Source organism: Sorex fumeus, unplaced genomic scaffold (genome assembly GCF_029834395.1).
Source record: "Sorex fumeus unplaced genomic scaffold, SorFum_2.1 ptg000109l, whole genome shotgun sequence".
Lineage (NCBI taxonomy): Eukaryota > Metazoa > Chordata > Mammalia > Eulipotyphla > Soricidae > Sorex > Sorex fumeus.
The window spans coordinates 5,199,626-5,211,922 of record NW_026606166.1 but is presented as its reverse complement, the minus strand read 5'-3'; the positions used below and the strand labels follow the sequence as shown (position 1 = coordinate 5,211,922).

Below are 12,297 nucleotides of genomic sequence, written 5' to 3'. Positions count from 1 at the left end.
AATTTGATGATGCTTTTGTAAGGAATTTAGTGAAAGATTGCAGATTGTACATACTGTTGATGAACAACGTTAGTGACATGTGTTCCTGTTAGGCCTCAAAACTGAAAGACAAATGTTGGGTCTCCATGAATGGTTTCTGGGTGATAGGTGTTCATCATAGATGACCAAGTGAATCCTCTAAGCTCCGCCCGCACTGGTTTTCTCCCCCTCTCTTTTCCATAAGATAACTGAGTTGCTTAACGATGTGGAGAGACTAAAGCAGGCCCTCAACGGCCTCTCGCAGCTCACCTACGCCAGCGGGAGCCCCAGTAGGAGGCAGAGCCAGCTGGTGGACAGTCTGCAGCTCCAAGTGAAGACTCTGCAGCAGCAGCTGGCTGTGAGTCACGGGCCCCGGGTCACTGTCATTGCTCCTTTGTAAAGGCTTCATTAGAAATCAGGAGAAGGATCACTAAGAAAATGATGGTTGGAAGGATCGGTTGGGATGGGAGATGTGTGCTGAAAGTAGAGAAAGGACCAAAAGTGACGGCCTCTCGGTATCTGTGTTGCAAACCATAAGGCCCAAAAGTAGAGAGAGAGTATGGGGGAAATTGTCTGCCATAGAGTCAGAGGGAAGGTGGCAAAGGCCCAGGGGTAGGGTTGGGGGGAACTGGGGAGATTGGTGGTGAGGAATGTGCACTGATGGAGGGATGGGTGTTTGATCATTGTATGACTGAAACTCAGTTTGTAACTGTATCTCACGGTGATTCAATAAAATAAAATTTGAAAAAAAAAAAAAAGGAAAATCAGGCAGAGTTGTGACTCTGCTCGGATCCAAGAATGTGGTCCCACGTGCCAGAAGATATTAGCAGGGTCATACTGGGTGCCTACTTCATGCCACGCACCACACGAAATGTTTTGCCCGCCCTCTCTTCCCATTTTATCTTCATCACAATCCTACTAGGTTTTGTTCCTCCCACTCTTTTGTTTAGGAAAGGATCTATTAAAATACGGGACGCCTCTGCCCATCCAGTTAGAATGTAATCATGAAATTAAATAGCTGGCTCCAAGTCTGGCATGGGTCCCAGAGACTCCAGATACTGCAACATACTTTCTGAAATATTGGTCTACCAAACTAAAGGAGGAAGAGTAAGAGCAATCCTCTGGGCATGTGAAAACAAGAGGCACTCCTAGGGACTTGTACCTTATATCCCTAGGCATAAGAGAAGACATCTCTGTGTGTTCAAACATCTGTTCAGATAGATGCGTCTATAAGGCTCTATATCCTATACTTAGTGAAAGAAGCCGAAGAGGAGAGCTCATTCCTGAGCTCATTCCTATGGCTTCCTCATCCATAAAATAAGAGCTGCTTAATTGCTCGATGTTTAAACTGAATTATCTAGTACTCGTTGAAATGTTCAACAAAACATAGCCCAGTCAAATGTAAATTATTTTCAGTATTTTCTGATTCTTAGAAATTTCTTAAAAGTTGTTTTTTTAAGAGAAGGAATCTACTTTTTAAAGTGTTCAGATATGAGCCACAGCAGACCACAGACTTGGTGTTCAAATGGATGTGACTGTCATTTCAGCAATCAGGGATATCTTCTTCTTTATTGTGCCCATGACACTGTGCTGGACACTGACAGGCTGTAAAGAACCTGAAGCTCCTGCCCCAAATGAGTTCTGGGTAGTGAGAAGGGCAGAAATAAAGTTACAGATAGTAACTACAAATACTAAAATGACCAAATATGAAATATCAATATCAAATATGAAATAAGGTCCCAGGTTCTAACTGTTATTTGTCCCCAAGAAAGGAGGAAAAATTACAGGGACAGTAGGAGCTACTTTCTGAAAGGGGGAACTAGAACTGAACTTACAAATTGATGGTGGTCGGAGAATCTCGGGGATGGGAGCAATAGTAAGCAGGTAGACCACTTGCCTTATGCAGCAGGCAGGGTTTGATCCCTGAAACCCCATATGTTCTCCTGAGCCCTGCCAGGAGCCAGGAGTAAGCCCTGAGCACCTTCGGTGTGGTGCCAAAACAAAAACCAAACCAACAAAACCAAAAAAAGGTAAAGTGTAGAATCTTCCTGCAAAGGAAAATAATGTGAAGAAAGACACAGAGGTGAAATGGACGCAAGTGGCATGTCCAACGCTGGGCATGTAAAGAGTGAGCATAGGAGCCACCTTGAGGCCAGATTGTGGACGCTGTTGCAGATCAAGCTGATGCGGCCAGAGTTTCTCTCACCTACAGTGAGAAGGCTTCTGGGCCAAAAGTAGCATAAAGGGCTACCCGAATGTCAAGCATGATAGGGTACAAAGACACAACAGGAAACTTCTGCGGGAATCCAAAGCATGTATTGATTAAGTGTCTCATAATATCACCTTGTTAGATGTTTACTAAGGCGAACATTTCCTGCCATGGAGGCTCCATGGCATTGCTTTCCATGGCTCTGCTTTCTCTTATAATATCCCCTCATATTTTTTTCAAATGTGATGTTCTGTAGTTATGTTATAGAAATCTGCCTCTGGTGGTTCAACTAACCTGTTTGTTCTAAGAGGTAGCAGAAATACCTTCATCCTATCAGTTCTTTGTAGCAGCCAGCCCTGGGACAGTATTGTCATAGCCTTCGTGTGTTTGTGAACATGATGCTGATACCGGTCCGTCTCTCCACATTTCTAGGATGCTGACAGACAGCACCAAGAAGTAATTGCGATTTATCGGACACATCTTCTTAGTGCCGCACAGGTAACGCATTGCTTCTCCTTTGGGAAGAAGGTAGTTAAAAGAGAAAATTGCTATTTAAATTTTTTTCAAGTAAATTTATGTGAAAATCATTGGTGTTTAAAGCAGTTGTGCCCCATATGCTTATTTAAAAATAATTGTGGCCTTTTTTTTTGTAATCATGGCTTGCATTTCTCCAAGAGAAATTTACAAAGCTATATGGCTCCACAACATCTCAAATTTAGTCTTCTCTCCATCTGCCTGTCACTCATTTTATAGACAGTTTGGCAACATATGATGGCAGCACACGCTAATGGTATTGTGAGACAAAGGCCCTGCTTTGACACGGGGCTGTCAGCTGAGAGAGGAGGTGGAAGGGACTTCACTGCATCCTGATAGCTCAGGATCCCTTCTAAGAGTACAGAAATGAAAGTTAGATGTGCATAGGATTAAAATAATTTAAGAAAATAAATTGGTTCTCTTAGGAAATTAATATTTATTGAGCTTGAAAATTCAATGAAGCATAGGATTAACAATTCCCAGGGTGGGGGCTGGAGAAATAATACAGCAAATAGGGTGCTTGGCTTACACATGGCCAACCTGGATTCCATCCCCAGCATCCCACATGGCCCCTAATCCCCACCAGGAATAATTCCTAAGTACAGAGCCAGGAGTAATCCCTGAGCATGGTCGGGTGTGACTCCCCAGACCCACCCCTCCTTAAAAAAAAAAAAAGAATTCCCAGGATGTGGGGCCCAAAGATAGTGCAGGGTTTAAGATGGTTGCCTTGCATGTAGCTGGTCCTGGTTGTATCCCTGACACAGCAAATCTTCCCCTTCACCTCCAACCAGAGAGCCAGAATAAAGCCCGGAACCAGGTAAGACCCCACACAAAACAAATAAATAAATAAATAAATAAACCTTCCAGAGTCCTGAGCCTGAGATAAACTCAGTGGGAAATGTATGTTTCACAAACTTGGTGGACAGCAAAATAAGACATTCAGGAGAGGACACTATAGGAATATGGAAAGGAGGAAAAGTATGTTAGAGAAGATAAGGAACTGACTGATTGAACCAGGGGGAAGAGCACACACTGGCCAAAAGACACACACTGTCACAAACCATCCTACTCCAGGTAACAGTATGCTTCCAGAATTTGAAATTATTTTCTATTGACTCCTAGCGAAAACAACAAAAGCAGTGGGCATCTGAAATTTGTCCTGCCTTCTGGCTGCGTAAAGTTAACTAAGAACATTTAGTTTAAGTCAACTCTGGTTAATGTTTGAAATTTAATCACCCTGCCATTATAGAAACAGATTTTGGATGCAAAAGATTTTATATTAATAGGAAGTGTTGATGACGAAGCCTCGTCAAGTGATCAGGCGAAGAACAGGGAGAAGGGATGACGAAAACCCATTTCCCAGTTTTGTGCATTGCTTTGCTTTGAATCATAAAATATTTCTGCCTTTCTTCTTTCTCTCCAGGGTCACATGGATGAGGACGTGCAGGCAGCCTTACTCCAGATCATTCAGATGCGGCAGGGGCTGGTGTGCTAGCGTCGGGCTCATGCAGCCCGACTCCTGCCCTTCCTGCTGGTGCTGAGCTTTTGCCGCCACAGGGCCTTACTGTGACAGTGTCATGGAAATAAAGCATACTTTGTTCCACCCGTAGGGTCTCTTAGTGAGATGACTCTCTTTCTGAGTTTTCCAGCATCACTCCCAACCTTCCGTGCTTTCTCTAGATGTTCAGCCCACAGCGAGACCCACAACCTGTTATTTTGCCTTGGACGGGCTACATATTTCTAAACTGTTGAGCCCCTCTTAAAACAGGGGCCATTGACTGGGTCCCCTGGGAAAGGGGTTAGGCTTAAATAATCATGTAAATATTTCTTAAAATTGATTTGGTGGCAGCCACTTTTAAGTGGATCCAAACATCTTTTAGGTCTTCAGATGAGCCATGAGACCTAGTGAGATTTCAAGGAATACTTGCAACTTGGCTGGCCAGGTTGCATTTTTTTTTTTTATTGAAATAATGAGTGTCTTTGACTTTTTTGAGGTACTGATAGTTTTCTTCTTACACTTAAAACTTTTGTGCCTTTTAAAATACTTTCTTGTCAGAAATGGTTTGCAGTGCAAATTAGATTAAGAACAAGGCAGGGGTGGAATATATTGGGAATTTATAGTAAAACTTCCTCATAATCTCTACAAACAGTTATCTTAATTTTAACTTGTGGTGACTTTTCTTGCCACAGTATTTAGAGAACTATGATAAATGATAATACTAGATTTCTCAAAGTGTCAAAAATGTTAGACTTGTTTTAGCAATTACTTTGACATTTGCTACTATAGTAACCAAGTCCTCATTATACATTCATTCTCCAAATGTTTCCTACTTATTTATAGGAAAATTGCACTAATGAGATTAATAATGTGAAATGCAGTTTTCTTACAAAATTAGCATTAGAGAATTGGTTTTAGAAAATAGATCTTTAAGGTTATGACAGAAGTGCAATAATACAGTAAACTAAAAATATACATAGCAAAAAAAAAATAGACCAGTTCACTATTTATAGAATTCTCTAGTGTAATCAGCCATTTTTATTAACTACACCTCATTAAGGAAAATTTGTTTTGCAAATTTTATTAATATTTTGTTTACCATTCAGATTGAAAGATACTAATTTGTTAGCAAATAAAAGAAATTAGTAATTTAGGTAGGTTTTCTGGAATTGTAAAATGTGCCTTAGCATACTGAACCAGATTTTATAAAATGCTGTTATTGTATAATAATGACAGATAACCATCAAAAAAAGCTTTCCCACAAAAGTTAAGCCATCATTTTTTTTTAACAGTCTGGAAGCAAAACAGTGAAAAGTCAGGATTGGGTCTAATTTCATTTCTTTTTAAGTGAAAATATCCAGTTTACACGGCAACATTTGGATTCTTTCATTTATGTTTTATGTTCCTCTTCAGGGATAGTTTTGATTCATGAATTTTAGGTCACATATTGAAGCTCTATAGAGTAGAGCAAAGTTCTCAAGTGAGTACTCACATTTCAATGTTGGATCTTCCTCATTAAGGGAAGGGAAACGTGTATTTTATCTTGTCTTCAATGATCAATAAAATGTTCTCTGTGGAAAGGTGTTTTGAACATGCTTGTAAAGATTTATAAGCCAAGCCAGTCCATTGTATTGTCTTTCGGAGGATGGTGTTGAGAAGATGGTGTGCAGATCACGGAGGATGACATCCATTTCTAGTCCATTTTCAGCTATGTGGAGAGAAGTATCAGAACACCCTCCTTGAATTAATCCCAGTTTCCCATTCACTCACCTTTTGCTATCTGTGGCAGTCTCATATTATAACACAGAAAGCTAAAGCCTTTTAGAAGAAAATAAATAATAAAAAATACATAATATGTGAAGCTGGTCTTTTTACCGTTGAGTGTCCAGAAAAAGCCAGTATCTGAGCTTTATGCTTAAACTTTCCATGTTGGGCTGAATGCCCTGCGATGCGCTCTGCAGGCACAAAGTCTCTGGAATTTTCTCTAGGATCTCCAAACTCTTCAATTCCCTGAAAGAGCAGGAAGTTAGTTGGACTATTGCATCTAAGTTAGTTAGACTATTGCATCTAAGTCACTGAATTTCTGCTGGTGGAGTGCAGTTCTTTGCTAAAAACTTTATTAATTTTTACATCGTCTTTTCCTTATCACTCTTGCTTATCAAAAAACTCATTCCATTTGACAGAGCATCCATGTTACAACTTGCTTTTAAAGTATAATCAAATAGTTATGGCAATGAACATCTTACATTTTTTAATAGTATAGTGACTGTAATCACTAACTATATCTGTAGCATACAAAAATTTGTAATGAATTTAGCTTCATTCCTCCTTCTGGCTGGCTTTGTAAATTTTTGGTATCTATGATGACTAGATATATCAGTGCCTGCTTATAATAATGCTGAACATTAGGGAGCAGTGTTTACCAGCTTCTCTCGATAACTGCTGTACAGCCGGTGGGAAGTAACTACTTCCTAGTGCCTGTTTTATTTCCTCCTCGCTGGCTCCTGCAGCCTTGTGATGATCTTTTTCTTCTGCATTAAAGTAATGGCAGTTCCTCTGGGGCCAAAATAAGGATTGAAGGAGGAGTACTGTGAAGCATGTGTAAAATATGATTGCACGTGTCTGGACCTTGCTCCTGGCTGTTAAATGTTGTGAATAATCTTCTAAGAGAAAAGAATGGCACCAGAAAATATATCAGGCACAAAGGGAAAAGAGACATTTCAGCTCTCGTTTCATTCTATATTGTTCCTGGCCACGGTGACACTAAGACTTTGTTGTTGGAATCCATGATTTAGCCATGGCTACTTGAAACAAGACTGGTTAGATTCAGCCTCTTCCCAGCACACACATACACACACACACACACACACACACACACACACACACACACACACCCTGTTTTGCAAATCATAGAAATAGTTTCTGTTTCTTACTGTATATACAGGTTTTGGACTCATAAAACTCATGGAGGAGAAGATTTTTTTTTTTAAAATGATGAAGCTGTAGCAGAGATGGCATTCCAGTAAGACTCCCTGGGCAGCGAGAATGCTTGTGTTTAGCATAATTGGGCATGTGGCATCACTTATGCATTAGAGGGCATTTTCATTATTTATACCCGCATGAACAAACATTGATGATGAATGAATTCAACCCAGAAGGGAAGGTTACAAACATGTCGCATGTAAATGAAAAAGAGCTAAGGCTCATGACAGTTGCTTCCCCTGTTATATATGTATAATCATATACCTACATAGTGAAATAATGGATGAGACATCACTAAAAACAATGTCCCTTATCATTGATATTTGGCATCAAACAGATGGACTTAACGGGTCCGATTTTTATTTTAGATTTTAAACAGGTTTACAGTGGTCTTTTTTTTTTTTTCCAAGATAGCAGTCCTGGGAATATTCTGAATTCAGAAAAGAGTTTAGAGAGGTTATTGCCTTCTTAATAATTTAGAGCTTCTATTGCTCTGCCAAGTCAGAAGATTAACATTTAATAGAAAAAAATTATATATCTATAATTCAGTCACGGCTATTAGATCAGATGGATTTTACATTAAGTGAAAAAGATGTCGAGCATTTAAGGACCATTAAACTGCAGGACTCTTTTTATTGAGTTTTAAGGCTTCCAAGCCTGGGTCCTGCTGTGAAGAGTATTTATTTTACATATACAGAACACATTAAGGATGGGAAAAGGGCATGCATTTTAAAAGAAAATAGGCCATGAAAAAGTGTGATTTTCCACACCGTGAGCAGCTACCATACAGATTCTGTCTTATTTTATAATAATTAGTTTTATGCATCATTAAGTAGCTTTCTTATAGACTGGAAGAATGTGGTGAAGGCCACTTTAGAAGTGGTACCTGAAGAAACCCAAGTCCAAACGTCCAAACTCTTCTCTGTTGCTGTTTCCCTTCAAGAAGCCACACATTTCATATTTTCCTGGTCACCCTATATTGTGACAAATTTAAGCCTCTTCCTGTGGTCTTAAGGAAATGAAAGAGTATGGGGAAAAGGCCGAAAGAGGTAAAGTTTCTTCAAAGTTTCTCTCTCACACACACACACACACACACACACACACACACACACACACACCCTCACTTTTTAGTGATGCCCAAATTACCAAGGAAGGAGGACAGGAGGAATTCCACTCTTAAAAAGAATTCCTCGCCTCTAGGGAGAAAGTCTACAACATTTTTTTTTAAGTACTCAGAACAATTTATAGTGTTATAATTAAAACATGACAAGCAATACCTTAATAGAGTCTTTCCTTACAGTTTCTGCCCTCCTTCCCGTTCCTTCCCTGACCTCCCAAACAGGAAGTTCTCTGTAGTTGTATAAAAAGCAAATCGTCTCGGGGAGGATATGGAAATGGAGTTAATATAATTCGTCACTCCCCCCCTCCTTTCCAATGTCCAAACAAATTTTGATTTCTCTGTCTTGCTATTCTGAGCTTTTTTTAATTGCCTCTAACTAAAGTGGCACCTTATGGGCTGCTTCAGAAATTCTCTTCGGGATTTAAAAATGAAGCCAATTCATATTCAGAGTTTCTCTGCTGAAATCTGTTAAGCCAAAATAAAAAGGACTGCTACTTAAAAATCCCCCTCTTTGCTGTTGCTCCAAACAGGGCCTCCTTTGCAGGGTTTTTGTTCAATGGAGAGAGAAGCCCCTGCCGGCACAAGCCCCGAGGATGGCTCTGCCCACCTCCATCAAAGAAAGGGGAGCTGCTCTCTTGAGCTGGGAGCTTTTCTTTTTTAAAGTGAATTATTCCAGTTGGCCTTAATCCCTCAGCAATGTAGCTCCTCTAAAACCATCTTTATTCATTCACACCAATTGACACTTGAAGAAATTCCCCCAGCTACTGTTCATCTAAGTCTATATCTGTTAGACTCGAATGCGTTTAAGAGGATTTGCAATCTGTGATTATCCAAAGTACTATTCATCGTCAATATTTTTGGTGTGCCATAGCCAATCTTGTTAAAGCGTACACGGCCACTTAACGGCAGCAAAGCCCAAATACATGGCAGGGAGCGGGATCTAACCTGGAGGGGGGCTCTCTTCCAGCTCTCCCGCGACTGTTCTGGCACAGCCTGGAGTGGGGTTATGAACATCAGAACGATTCCTTAATAAGCTCTTGCTCTCCTTCCAGGCCCTTTTGGGCAAGCTCATCCTCCATGTTCTCTAAGTAAGAGCAGTTACCAGGACAACAGAGAATTGGAGGAAGATTTAATTGTGATCTGATGTCTAGCCAGAATAAAGAGCTGGTGCCTCGAATTTATATGCTAGGTTCCCAAGCAAATGTCAATATGCATATTTATTATTATTATGAGTATTGCCTCCGCCCATGCTTCAGAAGAAGAATTTGGAGGCTTGCAGTGTTTCACCCTTAATAGGGGGATGGAAGAGGGACGGTAAATGCAAGAAGGGCATAAAATAAGCAGTAGACTGAGAGCCAGCACATACGCACCAGTTCTAGATCCAGCCTCCTTAGATAGAGCTGACTTCTGCTTGACTTCTGAGGAGCCATCCAAAAAAAGAGAGCAAAGACCCCCCTACAAAGGCTCCTAAGCCAGAGTGGCTAAAGAAGCAGCTGCCACTCACTCTACAGAGCCATCTCAGAGTTCTCAGGCCCCACACAAATGTCCTACCAAACCATACCCCACACCCAGCAACCCTGAAGTCTCATTACCTTGGAACAGTAGCGGGTCAGTTCAGTGCACCTAGCCTGTTAAGTGTTCCCGCAGAAGGAGCCCTCCACCGCTCTTGTCCCCGGGGGCGCTGTCACCAAAACAGCACTGAAAGCTGCTTTTGCTTTTCACCTTTTGTGGTAAAAGCAGAAATCCACTTCAGATTTCTGTGGGTCAGGGGAGTCAATGTTTTGTAAATGCCAAGCGCTTACTTCACTGGAGTCTTTGAAGATTCAGGGGATGCCCATATCTCCAGAGCTTACGCAGTGCCAGGACAACCTGGGGACCTCATCCATCGGCTTCTAGTGGGGCTTGTCTGGTAAGAAAACGGCTCTTTCTAATTTAGAAAAAATTTTTTTTACTTGGGCCTGATTTGCAACCTATGAGATGATGAAAGCGGAGTAATAATAGTCTACATTTTAGGTCCCTAAAGAAAAACTCCGGTTTTGTTTGTTTTCTCTTATCCTGGGTACACACATGTTTCCAACACATTTCTAAAGTAGACGTCGATCTGGCGTTTTTCAACTTCCCGTCTGCTCTCTCATTTTTCATCCATTTCCGATGTCTGTCCAGGGCCCACTGGCTCTCTCTGTACCTGACACCCACACTTTGGTGTTGCGTTTTCCCTCACCCCTGCTCCTGTTTCCCTCCATCTCCCCAACCTCTCTTTTATAATAATATATAGTGTGACTCAAAACCAAACTGGTGCCAGTTATATGTTACTGAAAATATGGTAACTGCTAGAGATGAAGTCTCAATGCAAGAGCTCATATTTTACGCCCATCAATGGTAGGTAATCTTAGGAAAATAATAATACGAAGAGGAGAAATTCCTAATTGAAGAAAGGGCTTACTGTCAGTGACTTTCATTGCCCTTGGGCAGATTTTATGCTCATCCCCGTTTCTGACAATTCTCCCCAAACCACTTTCCCCAGAATCCCCTCCTCTGTATTTTAAAATGAAAATTGTATGTGTGTGTGTTTGTGTGTGTGTTGTGTGTGCGTTTCATTTACTGCTTCCTGGGCTACCCAGCAATGTGAACTACTTTTCTATGTCTAGACAATTCTCTGCTTTATGAGTCTTAACAAGATGAAGATATACCAGCTAGTTGTAGAGACAGAAAGTTCCAAATGTTTGTTTCTCCCCAGCATCCTGAGATAAAGATACAGGGTCCAGATCAGGCCATTCCAGCAAATGTGCCTTGGACTTTGACTAAGGGGCTTAGGAATGGAAAGAGGCAGAGATGGAAGTGCTTTCTCTGGTACAAGGGACAATTGTGTTTGCTCCAAGACTAAGTTTCTGGTGCAGAGACAGAGGTAATTCAGATATGAACAGTGAATGCTTGATAGAACAGCTGTTGTTTCTTGCACTTGCAAAGTCCCCAGACAGACTTTGTAGTGTGATTCAAGAGCTGCTTCTCTCTGTTCAGGCTCAAGCCTAGTTTTGTGCCTTCTCTGCAATTCAGTGAACTACCTGTTACAACCTTAATAAATTCCCTACTTGCTTACAACAGCCAAAATTGGTTTCTGTTGCATACAATTTAGAACCTGGGTTGAAAGAAGATTATGTGTTATTTCTTACAATAAAATCATAAATCCATTTATTATATAAACATATTCCATGTTAATCAATTATGATAGAAATAAAATGATTCCTTGCTTTCCAAAACAAGTACATTCAATTTAGAACATTTCAGGAAATACAGTACAAGGAAAAAGGATATTTTCACCCCTAACGCAAAAGAACCACTGTAAGCACTTTGATGTATCTTTCCAGTACTCCCACGTGTACCTTTTCCCAGGATAAGCCCTGTGGGATCTCGTCCGGGATCTCGTCCAGATCCCGGACGAGAACAGTGCAGTCTCTGCCCCCGCGCCTGGGTGTTCCTTCCCGGAGTCCCTTGGAGGGGAGCGGGTTGAGCTTTCCTCCCCGCCCCGACCAGGACTACGGCAGCCGAAGACCTCCAGGACCAGCCACCACCATGCTGAGACCACTCTCCGCACACATGAAGGTACTGGCAGAGGGACAAAACCACGCGGGTTCCGGGGCCGAAACCTCCAAGCCTACTCGAATTGGAGTCGAGCATCTTCCACCCAGATCCTCCAAATTCCAGTAGGCGGGGGTCACACCCACCACCTGGCCCCCTGGCGCCGTGTAATCCCATCAGCGGCCAAGACTCAGAGACTATAAAATCCAGATCCCGGAACATCTTACTATCTCATTCCTACTTTGGACAAACTTGCAGGCTATCGAATGTAGCCTGCCCACAGGACAGAGTCTGGCAAACTCCCCGTGGCGTACCCAATATGCCAAATACCAGTAACAATGATGGGTCTCATTCTCCTAA

The 12,297-nt window shown here is 41.4% G+C and overlaps 1 protein-coding gene across 6 annotated transcripts in view; it reads left to right on the top strand.

Annotated features, from left to right (window-relative positions):
* The window catches only part of UACA (uveal autoantigen with coiled-coil domains and ankyrin repeats), a 90,887-nt gene extending 84,849 nt beyond the window's left edge, over positions 1–6,038 (top strand). For all 6 annotated transcript variants that reach the window (XM_056134927.1, XM_056134930.1, XM_056134929.1 and 3 more), the window contains 3 exons: positions 224–376; positions 2,660–2,725; positions 4,185–6,038. In XM_056134927.1, the coding sequence (XP_055990902.1) occupies positions 224–376; positions 2,660–2,725; positions 4,185–4,256 (291 nt within the window). In that variant the 3' untranslated portion in view covers positions 4,257–6,038. The remainder of the gene's footprint in view (positions 1–223; positions 377–2,659; positions 2,726–4,184) is intronic.
* The last annotated feature ends 6,259 nt before the right edge of the window (positions 6,039–12,297 follow it).